Genomic DNA, 14,001 nt, shown 5'->3' with positions numbered 1-14,001 from the left:
TGTGAGTACCACTTAAGCTACTTCCCCGGTAAACACCTGGACGGTCTGGCTTTCTCTCCTGCCTATGAAGATATGAGGAGGATTGGGTTGAGTAAGGAACCTAAAAAAGGGACTCACGGAAGCCAGCATGATGAGTGGGAGCTGACTAAGCTAGCCAGTAGGAAAAGTAAAGGAGATGGGTAGGGCCTACGCTCTGCCACTCAAAAGAGACTTAGGTGCCTATGTCTGAGTCAGAGAGAAGTGCCTACAAACCATGAACCTTCTTCTGGAGTTAGGCACTGAAGTCGGGTCAGCCCTTTCTCACAAAAAAACTGAGGAGGAGGAGCCTGCCCTTATCCCTTGGTGGTTAGAGCACTCATCCAAGATGTGGGAGAGCCAGGTTAAAACCTCTCCTCTGCCTCCTGGGAAGAAGGAACTTGAACCCATATCGCCTACTTCTCTGGGTGAATGCCCTAACCACTGGGCTATGGGGTATCTTAGGGCAGGTCACGCTTGATGAAGCTGTTCCACTTTGTATGAAGTACTTAAACAGTCAGTGGAGCAGGGACTGGACCCTCCGTCTCCCACTGCCTAGGTGAGTCCCCTAACCACGAAGATATAGAGGAATTCTCACTCTCTCACTGTGGACCAATGAGTATTTTAAATACTGGGGCTTAGGTGTGCATAAAGTAACAAGCAGGATTGAGTTGGCTTTGTGCATGCCCACTTGCAGAAATGCAGGCATTTAAGAGATTTTACCAGTGGAAATGTAGGTGCTTAGGGACTTTAGGCACCTACAGGGCTAGACAGCAGCTGAGGATCTAAATTTTAGACTTAGGTGTCTAAAGCGGCAGTTAGGTACCTTTCTCCCTTTGTGGATTTAGCTCTTATTGCCTAGAGGTAGACAGACAGTTCCATATTAAGGCACCTAAATAAGAGCTTGATACCATTCCTCCTGAACCAGTATCAAAACTCTAACTTCAGTGGTGTAAGACTGGACCCACAGTAGTCTGTTTTTAAAGATGCTAGGCACACACTGCTCCTGCTCAAGTCGACAACAGTGAAAGCATAAAATTATTACTAACATTTAAAACACGTGTCTTGTATTGGAAAGTTACCTTATTGATCTCTGCATCTTCCTGAAAACCTTTCTTATGGCATAGGAGCACTTTAGAGATCCATTTTTTTATTCTGAGTAAGAGATAAAGCAAAGATTTTGGAGTTGGCACTAGGTTGAAGGGCACTGGAAGAGTTCTCCCCTCCTCAAAGTAGGAAAACCAGAGTTTAGCCCTAGCAAACTTCCATTCCACATCAGCATCATCCTGTAAAACAAAAATATTACTATCAAAACAATGCTAACAATATCTTCATTATTGAAATTATCCTAGCCAACAGCATTTGTGTTTTGAACAAGAATGGCTGACAGGAACCCCAAACAGATCAAATTATAATTTATTACCTATGGAAAATGAAACATTAATTACGCAAATATTTTGTTAATCTAAGTAAAGTGAAGAGATGGACCTAGGAAAGGTAAATTTAATTTGACAATCAGCTCCCTCATAGTGAGTGCTATTAGTCTTTAAAAACAGTGTCTCAAGGAAGACCCTATCATTTAACATCTCTCAAAATTAGACTGGAGAAAAGGAAAGGCCCCAAGTCAGCAAACACATAAGCATATGCTTAACTTTAAGCTTGATGTCAATTTTTAAACACATGCATAAATGCTTTGTTGCATAGGGATATATTTAAGCTCATGCTTAAAACAGAGCATGAGACATAAAACTGACCACTTGTAGGAATTAAAGATTCCATAGCATTTTTTTCTAAGAGTAACCACACTTTCCTGCTTAATTTCCAGTTTGCTTCCAGTTCATTACAGTACATTCTGCCTATCTAAATTTCTCTTACAGTTTCAGTTGGATACAATATCCTTTCGTACTTTCTGTCCTATGAACAGCTGTTGAGTTCTATCCCAGAGATAAACCCATTTCAACCCTTGGTGAAGTGGCTACTCTGTATCCCTTAACTACATTTTGCAGGCATGTGGTTTAAGTAAGGAATATCTTAAAATGCCATGGGATTGCTGAATAAAAAGTGTTACACACAGGGTGCCATTTGAAGTTAAACATTTACCGCAGTATGGTGTCAATACTTAGTGGTAACGTATTCTAAGTATAAGAAATACTATGGGAAACTCAGTTGTGAGATACAGTTTTTCATTCACTTCTTCATGGCATCCACCGTTAGTTTAAAGGAGTAACAATAAAAAACAAACATAATTACACTACAATAATGTAAGTTAAATCCTATAGCTCCACTTAGTACTCACACGAGCAGAAATGTCACTGAATTCAAAGCGAGTTTTGCTTGTGCAAGGACTCAAGTATTTGATGTTATTTTCCTCTCTTGAGTGCAGCAGATGTGCATTGCCAGTGATCACACACAAAGATTCTGACCCTGGGCTGATAAGTTATTTTAAGGCATATGTATTTGCCCCTTCCTTCATCATTTTATACACAGATCAATTTTTAAGACTAAATATAGTTTAAAGCTTTCACTACCTGCACTTTTTGATAAAATTAAATTGCTCCATTTTCTTTATCCTTTCCTTTTGTTTTACTTTTGACATTTGGTTTGGGGCATAGCAGAAGCCCTACATTTCCTATTCATTTTTTTAGTATGGGCAAGTGTCTAAAAGTTTAATTGTTCCAGTCACTGTAGATAGTGGAATGTCATTAGGCCCTCCCAAGTGCTTTCAATATGAACCGTATGGTAAAAGAGATATTTCTGTGTCTTGTGTTTCCTCAGAATGCAGATGAATTTTCCATTTATTTTAATTATATTTACAGAAAAAAATGTGTTCAGTAATTCTAATATATGTACACTGCACGTGTGATGGCATTTAGTTTTCGTGTAGGTATATATTCACAGCCCAAAAGATTATTTTACTTCTGTCATTAGTCAAAGTTGCCCATAAAAATATAAAGCTGAAATGTTATTAAGTGCCTTGGATGCACTGCCATTCTTGCAAGATTAGAGTGGTTTGGTGTAGTATGAAATATATCCTTTTCCTTTAATAATTTCAATACAGTGAGTAATACAGAACAAAATCCTAAAAACGTTAATCTAGAAGCCAATAAATCAGGGATTGTCACAATACTTGTAAAAAAAAGTTTTCATTCCTTCATCAAAATATCTGGATCAAGTACTCAATACATCAGCAAAAACAGTAATTATATAATGGCACTTCAACATATTCAGAATTTCTGAGAAAGAATCAAGAAACAGATTTCCAGATCAATACAAAATTAGACTGGGGGAGGCACCAAGGAAGGAAAAAGAATAGAAGTCTCAACACAGGCTAGGTTTGATTGCTCTCAGCATCCGAGAATGTTAAGAGAAATAGGCTTAGTTTTACCCTAAGAATGATATTCCTGTGTAAGGGGTAGGACACTGTAAATTTCAATTTGTTTTTTCCTCATTCTCATTTTGTTGGAGGAGTGGGGTCAGCCCTGTAAGTTATGATTGTCTAGCTATCTCCTGCAGAAGTCATGATTGATATCTCCCAACCTTGTGGTGGGGCCCTTTCAGAGTCAATCTGCTGAGACAATTTGCTAAAGATCAATGATAGTCAATTTTTTATATTACGCAAAATAGAATTATGCAGACTCCAGTATGAAAATAAATAAATACTTCTTTTTGTGCACCTCTGTCAACAATCCACTCAAAGTTACATGGGACACCTAGTTTATTCTTACATTTACTTTAAGCTGTGCTCCTCTAATTTGAATAAAATATTTTTATTGTAAATTTATTCTCTGACCAATGTGGAACCCAACTCTCTTTGCCAACAGAGGAGGTATTTTTTTACTGTTAATGTGATATATATCACCATTAGGTCAAGTAATCTGGACTTCCTGGCTTTTACCGTTCAGTGTTAAAACAACTGTATTGCTATGTTCACCGGGGTACTACAAAAATGATGGGTCACTCAGCGTCACTGAAGTGTGAAGGAGGCAGCAAAGCCACCTTTGCATTTCCCCCATCCTGGGGACAGCAAAAAGCCTGTCTGGTTGCCTGTGCCTGACTCCTTTTCTCCCAGAAACACAGCTGAAGCTGGATGAGGAGAGACAAGATGGCTATGCTGGCTCTGTGCCAAGTCAGGATTCCCTTTACAGAAATGGTTAAACCAGCTTTCAAGTTGCTTTGGGCCACTGGAGCCATTCACAGCAGCCAGAGTGGATTCCAAAAATGGGCCTGATATTTATAGGCAGAGGTATAAGCGTAGTGATGTGTAACTATTAAAAATTGAGTCATCTCTTCTCTTTTACCCACTCAACTACCAGGATACTTTATTATGGCTTTTCTTCTAAGTCTCATCCATACAATGCCTGTGTTGTAACTTTTGCAAAGTTACCATTCTTCAACTTCTATGCAATAAAGGCAAAAATGGAAAGAAACTCTTTTAAGTAGGTAAACTATGTAGCTATCTTAGGTACTTAGATGGCCCCCATTACTGAAATGTCTTACAGTTTCTAAAGTATTTATCTTCACTGAGGGAGGGAAGTGCTATTATTCCCATTTTACAGATGGAGACAGAGGCACAGAGATCAGCTCCACAAAGGGAGTTGGGCACCTAAACCCCAATTTTAGGTACCACTGTGATCCACAAAGAAACCCACTTGGCTGTGGCCTAAACCCTGTACGTGCCTAAACTTACTAAATTTTCACTGTAATGCTCCCTAAGTGGCTAGGTTTCTGCCTATCAGCATGCATATTGCAGACTTACTCTACACCTAACTCCAGACCAAATGGCCAGGATGGAGAAGGACCACCTCCTTTGTAACCTTTAGTCCTGCATTAGGGTATTCATTCAGAATGTGGAAGACCGTGGTTCAATTCCCTTCTCTGAATGATGGGGCAAAGGGATTTGAACAGGGGTACCCCAAACCGCCTTAGCTACTGGACTATGGGATGGTCTGATGTTGGTCTCTCTCCGACTGAAGTTGTTCCATTTTAATTAAATAACTGAATAATTAAATATTAATTGGGACAAAGAAACAGTGAGAATCACTTTATCATGAGAAGTTTTACTTAAAAATTGATAATATGATCTGGCCCTTTATTTCCCACAACACTCAAAAGTTTGTGTGGATTTTTACCAGCCCTGCTTATTGCATTGAAGATTGTTAGATAAAGTTCTCTTCAGTAGGGAAAAAAGCTGAGTTGCTGACAGTTTATATGTATTGGATTTGCCTATAGGATGGATGCAGATGAATGAGGATACACCACTCAAATAATAATTTAAAATTAGAGATGGAAAAGACTTGCAAGATCAACTAATACATCCTTCTGTAGCACTGTTCTATAGTATCTTTTTAAGTACATTGTCCAGTTTAGTTCCTACTGCTCCAAATACTGGAGCTACATCACTTTCGATTTCGCCACCAACAATTTGTAAAGAATGTATGGTTTTAATATAATCCAAATATAGCTCCAGGTTATTTCTCTGTAACAAAAATATATTTATATAAAGAAAATAAAAAACAGCTTGTCATAATGTTTTCTTTGTACACTAAACCAAAAGGCAATAATAACCAGTCATATATAATTATAAAATAAAGTTTACCTCAATCTCCTGGAAGGAGCTGTTGATCATTGCAATTAGCATGTTCAATAAAACAATGACCATAGTAACATTATAGACTCCATAAAGGACATAACCAATATTCTCAATAAATTTGTGTTTATAATTGATGACAACTGATTTCACTTCTGAAAGTCCAAATATAGCCCAGAACAATGTCTTAAAACTTTCTTCAACTCTGAAAGGAAAAATAAATGCTACTGTAAAAGATTAATAAAAACTGATTTCATAAACAAATCACGGCTACTTACCTACCATATAAACTACTGCTGAATGAAACTGTAGAAGTCTGATCTTACTGATATTATGCATCATACACTTAATGTAATAAGCATTGGCATTAGAGACTGCTTCCTAATAACAGAGTTTCAATTTTAAGGCATAAAAGAAAAGGTCAATTAATTTAGTTAATTATATTGGTAAATCAAGGCCTGAATAAACCCAGCAGGCAAGAGAGAGGAGGAAAGCAAAGAACCAGGAGTTGGAGTGCACAGGAGGAGAGATGTTCATTCCCAGGGTTTACCTTAGAAGGGAGATTAACACAAAGGGACATGCTAAAAGTACATAAAAAAATGAATGGTGCAGAGAAGTAGATTGGGAACTCCTGTTTTCCCCATCTCCTAACACAAGAACAAAGGGACTGTCAATGAAACTAAAAACTGATAAAAAGAAATAAGTTTTCACACAACATGTGAATAAACTGTGAAACTCACTGACACAGGAATTTTCTGAATTTAAGATTAAAAATCGGATTGATATTTTATATGGAGTTCAAGAATATCCAAAGCTGTTATAATTAAATAACAAACATTTTGGAATGGATATTAAACCTCACGTTTCAGGGTTTAAGCTAATAGACATCAGAATCAGACCTCACTGGGGAGTGTGGGAAAGAAGAGGATCAGATTACCCCACATCTATCTATAAAGGAGTTCTTACACCTCCCTCTGAAGCAGCTGATATTGGCCACTAATGGAGACAGAACACTGGATTGCTACGTTCCTACATCCTTCTCAGCTGTGGATAATGGTTCTCTTTTGCACTGTGCTGAAATTTCCTTTGAAAAAGTGAAACTGGTGCACAACTGGCATATGCAGCCTTCTGGGGCACATGTGATGTGTTGGCCCACATTCAGTCTAATGTTAGTTTAAGCAGCTGCAACTTATGGACAAGCCTCTGGGCCAAATTCAGTGGTGACATTAATAGCAATGTATGTAAACTGGTATCAATGACAAAGCAGCATAACTTGCACTGATTTGACATTCACTGGGGCTGGAAACTTATAGGCAGAGGGGTAGAAGGGTGACTAGAAAAAACAGCAACTAACACTGGCATGGCAAAGGAAGCCTCTACCTTAGCTTACACTGGCACCATTCCCAGCACAACACTCCTGGGGTCAGGTTTAAACCTGATATAAAAATGCCCCTCATGAATCCTTTCTCTTTTGTTCAGCTGAGTACTGATCACGATTTGTATTGCGGTAGCATCTATCAACCCCAGTCATGGATCAGGCCTGGATTATTGTTCTAGGTGCTCTTTGTAACAAAGAGATGGCCCATGTCCCAAAAGGCACACAAGCTAAGTCCCATTAATGTTCAATGGCATCACTCCAGATTTGCCCCAGTGTAACGGGATAAAAATCTGATCTTTGACTTCAGTTATATCCAAATGGCATTAGGACTACAGAGAACGTTACCATTCACCCCAAGAACAAGAGATGTAATAAAAGATGGGAATCTTAGACCACACATTATGACGCTTAGTACATTAATGCATTTAGTGCAAGTAGCTCTCCTTCTATAAAATGATGTGCAATTGCTCACATTTAAACAGGAGAAATACTTACGTTGTGAATGCTTCATTTTGTTTGGCCCCACGGTAGTAGGAATAGAGATTAAACATTCCTATCATGAAGGCCACAAACACCATGATAAATATCACCATGAACTTGAAGATGTCTTTCACAGTTCTGCCAAGTGAGATCTGTAGTGGCCCAAAGCTTTCATTGGCTGGGAGAATGTAGGCTATTCTGGAGAAACTTAAAACAACAGCAATTGCGTACAGGCCTTCAGATATGATTTGTGGATCAGATGGATCCCAGTTTATTCTGGCTAGAAAGAAAAGATGAGAATTTCTGGTAACTGTGCTGAAGTACACTGTAGGCTATTCATTAGATTATCCTCTTTTGGTTAGAAAAGAAAGAGTGGCCCTGATCCTCAGCAGATGTAAATTGGCACTGAAGTCACTAGAGCTATGCAGATGGGGCTTTGGTTCGCTCTTTATTTTTTCTTTTACCATACTTTGAAAACAAAATGTAATGCAGCCACCTGCAGAGAGGGAGGCCAGTTTTCAGACTTGGATGCCTAAATGAGGGCAGCTGATTATGCACTTATGCACCTAAAATGTACACATGGAGTGCCTCCTTTGAATGAAATCACTGAGAGCTCTCAGGACTCAGCTTCTTGCTAGTGTGGGCCCCTAAGTGTCAATGTGACCACCCAAACTGAGTCCACAGCAATGAATTTTTAACAATGTTCAGCAAAGTCAAAATGTCCCTACTTATAGCACAGAGAATGACATTCCTGTCCCAGAAACTCAGTGGAGAGCCAACATTTACGTAACCCAACAAATAAATGAATGATTCATTGTGTAAGCCTGGCCATGGCATGGACTCAATTAGATTATGTACATATGCTTGTGAACAGGGCCTTTTTAGGATGTAGTTTATTTCTTGTAATTACACATCTGTGCAGCAAATTTCTGAGTTCCTGCCTGAGGGTTCCATTGCATACTGCATTCTAAAACCAAGAGATTGGACCCCAATTTAAGTGCAAAATGGAATGTAACCTTAAATATGAAGTCATGACTAGCACCTCCATAATAGCTGATGTCAATTGAAGCTCCATTAATATTATTCTACAGCAAGGACTAGAAAGAAGAATTTTGCTCGGCAACTTTAGAAATGCAGAGCAATTTAGATGCTGGTCCCTGTTTGTAAAGGCAATAATTAGCTGTCATTTATAATTGAATTCATGTTAAATTCTCCCACAGCTGGAGTTTTTAATCCATGTTCATACTTCAAAAAATTATTTTTAGTGTTTTATAGCATATTTATTCATCATACTGCTTTTATAAATCCTGGTAATGAAATAATGCAACCTGCTATGTACTTCCAGAGTTGTGTTTGAGGTACTGATATAAACAAACATAACACTTAATGCAATGAAGAGAATAAAAAATAAAGTTGGGTGAAAAATTAATCCAATCTGATTGAGAGACTCTACATACAGAATTAGAAACTTATTAATATAGAAACAATTCTTCTTGGTCCTATATATAAGTCTGAACTGTGTGAATTCAACTCACCCAAAGTGAAGTATTTTATGCTGGGATCCAATGTTGCAGTTGTCAAGTCCTTCACGTTTGTATTTGCATCTACAATGTCCTGGGCTCTGGAAGCATGCCAAAATGCCATAAACCTTGCAATGAATGATGCTGCAAAAATGGCTAACATACCAAAATCAAGCATATTCCATAACTCAAACAGATACTCCTTGGGCCCTTGAGACCAAATTTCTTTACATTCAGACCATATCATGCCTGCATAAGAGAGAACAGATAAAATACTTCATTTCATTTTTAGCTTCATATTCATCCTCTTTAATATTATATTACGAATAGGATGTGCTCTTGGAAGCAGTCAAACTGGAAAGCATTTCTGCTTATATATTCTGAATTCCTTTTTGAGGTGCAAACCATACCCTTAAACAAAGAATGAAGGAAAATTAATTGCATCTCTCCCATTCCAACATGAGGCCCAATTCTTCTCTCCAGCTAGTTTTATACTGACATATCTCCACTGACTTCCTGTGAATTTAAACTGTTATAAAGATAAAATACTGCTTACATTACTCATATGAGTACGCCATTGACTTCAACTGATAATGTGACTGCTCAGAGGTGAAATTCACCTTTGTACAGCAAACAAGCAGAAGGCCTATACTCCAATTAAATCACACTTAAGCCCCACTTAGTTTGAGGGCTCAAGTGGGACTTAACATGATACATAGGCCTTGTGATTGCTTTATGAATTTTCTCTCATGGGTAAATCAAACCTGCTTAAAACACTAATCCATACAAAAATGGTTAAGTATAATTTGGGTAAGTTCTATGGACAGTGTTATGCAGGAGGTCAGACTAGTTTATCACAACTATGCAATACTATAGTGCAGTTACTGACATTTTTTTAAAATTCTAATTTGTGTTGGCTTCTCATTCTCATTATTCTTCCCAATATGAACAATAAACTTCCTGTACCACAGATATTTGCTGGTCATTATAAATACTACAGTAGATCAGCACAGTAATATATGAAGCTAACGTGACAATTTCCTCTGCTCTACCATCTGAAAAAATAATTGAAGAAAGCTGTTTTTCTTTGGATAAAGTAAAATGAAAGATACACTCCTTTTCTATTTTTATCAAGGCTGTGTGCATATTCCAGTAAAATATTTTTTCTTGCTGTTTGAAAGGTAAATTAAAAATGCATTAATAAAAACATGTCATGGGCAAACCAGTGCATACTTCAGATATTACAATCAAATCTGCTTTGCACATTAGAGTGTGAGGATCTAATAGCAGAATGGACCTGATTCAGTATTCCTTAAAGTTTTTGATGCACAATGATTTGCATTGTTATATGAGCCCAATTCAATAAATTCTTATTCATGTGAGTAGCCCTTTCTCCTGCATGTAATAAAATATTACTCTTACATAGTGATTTTTGTCTGTATATTTCAAAATGCTGTACAAAGGGTAGAACTATTATCCCAATTTTACAGAGGGGGAAAACAGAGGCACAGAGCAATGAAGTGCTTTGTCCGAGGTTAAACAGGCCAGTTGAAGAACCAGGAATAGAAGCTGTGTTCTCACTAACAGTCCACTGGACACTGCCTGTATTCCATCAGACTGCCTGCATGATAAATGACCAGTCATGTAAGTGAGTAGCAAACTCAATATTTCTGAAATAAAATAAGCCAAAATTTGTATTTATTCATTTACCAAAAAAAATCAAATAATGTTCAGATACCATAGGCATGCAATCTATGAGTTTACTGCATCCTTTTCATTAGGTATGCCCATATCATTTTAAAGATAAGATAAGAAAAAAATACCTTTTGTTACAGCTATATTAAGCTAGGTTTTTGGAGAGAGCTGATAATAACGCACACTACAATCATTTTACCTGTGATTTACTATACTTATCAAATTATATGAAACTTTGTGTAGGACCTTTTCTTTATTTTTCAGTTAGGGTCAATTAAAACCTCACCCAAAGTAATTGTTTAAAATACTATGTGACATCCATACATGATCATGGCAGTAACTCATTTTTGATGAACGTTTACCTGTATTATATTTTAGGTACCACAATGAAGTATTATACAGTCACTTCATGCAGTTTTGCTCCTAAATAAGATTACAATATATAGGTTTAATTTATACAATTAAAGTTCTTAAACTGAACAATAGATATTATTAATTTAATACTAGATAAATTATGTTTATATAATGCTTCAAAATATAAGTGCTATATCATTTACATGCTATACTTTTAAATTCATTTTTTGGTTAAATATTATAAAGTAAAGAGATTGTTAGTGCTTTTTAAGACTATAGAAATGATGGTATGGCTCTGATTTCAATCACAGAAAGGCCACAAAATGCTGATAGACTCAGGTATGCCTCCCTAATGGAAGCAGATTTACTTCTGCCTTAAAAGACGAAAAATAATTAAATTAGGTTCTCCAGCTTAAGCTCTACTGAATAGAACTCTAGCTACACTGAAACCTTAAATCTAAATGATGTTGAATAGAGAGGCAGCAAGAACCATACAACTTCAGTTATGGGTAGGGGGTTCTAAATGAAAGGCAGTTGAATGGGATTTAGACTGGATCTGCAAGAAATCACTCTAAACACTTGGGATTTGAAAGTGAATCACTGTAAGTTACATACTATTTATGCATCATCCTGACACATCTTTAGGGGAAAGAAGTAACCATTCAGTTCTGATGTTCTAATTATGCTTTACACTGAATGCTTGACATACTTAGATTACGTTCTTTTGAATCATAAAATCCTGGGGCTTGAATGTACCTTTAAGGCAGAGCTTTGCATTAGGCATGGTACATGGAGGTGTATGTTCTGAAATGCATATGTCTGACTCGGGCACAGTGCATCCTGAAGCCTAAAAGGATGTTGGAGAAGCACAGCTGATGCATCCCCTTCCTTGGCAAGTCCCGGGCTTTAGCATTACACAGATGTACATGTAGGGGAACAGGAGAAAGTTTGTCAGGCTGTGATGTTTGGTAACAAAACTTCAGTAAGTGTTTGCGTGAGAAAAAACAGCAGGATCATGGTTCTACGTAGCTTAATTTTGGGTCTCTCTTATGACTGACGTTGCTAAGGACAAGTCCTGGCATCCTTACTCACATTGAGTAGTACTTTACTCCATTGAAATCAATGGGTCAACTCAAGGTACTTTTCAGCATATGTAACAGTGGCTGAATTTGTCCCATAATATTTAGGAGGCTAGATTTCCACTACTCTTAGGTTAAGCAGTACCTTATTCACATTCACAGTACCTCACATTCATTTCAACGGGACTATTTGCAGAGTAAGACACTCCTCAATATAGAGTAGGAAGTGGATGCAAAATCAGGTCCTTAACATGGAAAGCTTGTTCCATGGGAATGGAATAGTGAATTAATAATACGTACCATAGTGGCTGACTGCAAAGAAAATGAAAGATGTACATCCGTTTCCCTTGTGTTTTGTACTTTTTTCATGTAAGATTGGTAGCTATGTGTGTAACTGGAATTCAGCCCCATTGCCATCACTGCAAGACAATTCTAACTGAAAATTAATCTTTACCTATTACCCAAGAGATAATGAGCATCTCCATCCACGAGAAGCAAGATGTTTTCATTCTGAATAGCTGTTTTGTGTTATCTGTGCCAGTTTCATTAGGTAGGAGTTTGGTGCCTTCAAATCTGTCAGCAGCATTCATGACTAGCAGACCAAGAAAAATGGTGAAAGAGGCTGCGTGTGCTACAAACTTCATAAATGGTCCACGCATTATCCTCCCGAGCTGCAACAGAGGTTATAAAACACAGACAAATTCCATCAACTTCTTTAAAGTACATTTATGTCAAATGCACAGTAAATAAAGACAATGAAAATATGACACTGTGATGTCATAATAAAATTTACCTTGTAAAAATGTCTATTTATTGGCTAACTTCAGAAACAGTAGGGACAGTTTTGCTATTAAATGTCAGTATTCTTCTTTACCTATATAACAATGTTTAAAAATGTTACTATAATTCTTCCTTGTGCTTCTTTGCACCTATCAGCATAGCTCATCAAGAGAAATATTCATTGTTACTGGAAAGTTTATTTTAATTTACATCCTTGAGATCCTTAAGCAGCAGCAAAGGAAATGGGAGAAATATTATATAGCTTGATAGTAGGAACACTGAAATATCAGTGGGGCTACAATAGAGATGGGGACACCAGGTTTTGGTTTGATGTAATGTTTAGCTTAATGGTCAGGTTCAGGATAGCATGAGTAGTTTTTTTTACCTGTCTTGCCTTTTTATTTTTAACATTTAAAAAGGCCGGAAAAAGTTGGATTTACACTTCTGTAGTTTCTTACATTCTTTCTTGATACTCTTAATGGAAATTTCCTTAAACACCCACCAACAGAGATGACTAAGCCTTGAACAGATGTTTAGACTGGTTTAGCGTGACACTAAACAAAACTGAAAATTCAAGTAAGCCCACACCAGACTAGGCTATTAAAATATCTGTTTTAAAGGGATTGGTAACTTCTTGCATTCCTCTAATCAATCCTAATGAATTAATCCCGTTGCAAGCTGGGAACAAAATGATTCTCTGTTATTTTGGGTGATGACAGCCACTCTATGTGCCAAAATAAGTGAAGAACTCAAAGCAAGCCTCAAGTGGTCATTGACTGAAATAGTATTGGCGGTCACTGAAAAAGGTAAAGAGAAGCAGCAAGCATTAGTTACTATAAGTAGTTAGTTAGAATTATTGTTTAAAGGTCAAAATCAGACTTCGACCTACCTCAAACTGAAGCTTAAGTAAATAAGGAATAAGATATTGGTGAAGGATACAGTAGCAGGGTCTATAAAACACAGATAACTTACTGAAAGAAATAGCCATGTCTAAAAATAATATTATTAAAGGAACACTGTCAAGGTTAGTAGGCCCAGAATTTGACCTCTCTACTCTTCTACATATCCTTTTGCAAATCCACGCAATTCATTTTGTATTTCCACCCCCCTCAT

The 14,001-nt window shown here is 37.2% G+C and overlaps 1 protein-coding gene across 1 annotated transcript in view; it reads right to left on the bottom strand.

Moving 5' to 3' along the window:
* TRPC6 (transient receptor potential cation channel subfamily C member 6) overlaps window positions 1-14,001 on the bottom strand; it is a 121,609-nt gene that overhangs the window by 13,798 nt on the left and 93,810 nt on the right. Inside the window, exons 5-9 of the mRNA XM_067567501.1 lie at window positions 12,563-12,779; window positions 8,996-9,229; window positions 7,476-7,740; window positions 5,612-5,807; window positions 1,098-1,301 (exon numbers count right to left, since the gene is read on the bottom strand). Of these exons, the coding sequence (XP_067423602.1) occupies window positions 1,098-1,301; window positions 5,612-5,807; window positions 7,476-7,740; window positions 8,996-9,229; window positions 12,563-12,779 (1,116 nt within the window). The remainder of the gene's footprint in view (window positions 1-1,097; window positions 1,302-5,611; window positions 5,808-7,475; window positions 7,741-8,995; window positions 9,230-12,562; window positions 12,780-14,001) is intronic.

Source organism: Emydura macquarii, unplaced genomic scaffold, assembly GCF_026122565.2.
Source record: "Emydura macquarii macquarii isolate MOO-44397 ecotype Brisbane River unplaced genomic scaffold, CSIRO-AGI_Emac_v2 contig_318, whole genome shotgun sequence".
NCBI classification, from domain to species: domain Eukaryota; kingdom Metazoa; phylum Chordata; order Testudines; family Chelidae; genus Emydura; species Emydura macquarii.
Note: the sequence above shows the minus strand (reverse complement) of the source record. Positions and strands in the feature narration are given on the sequence as shown.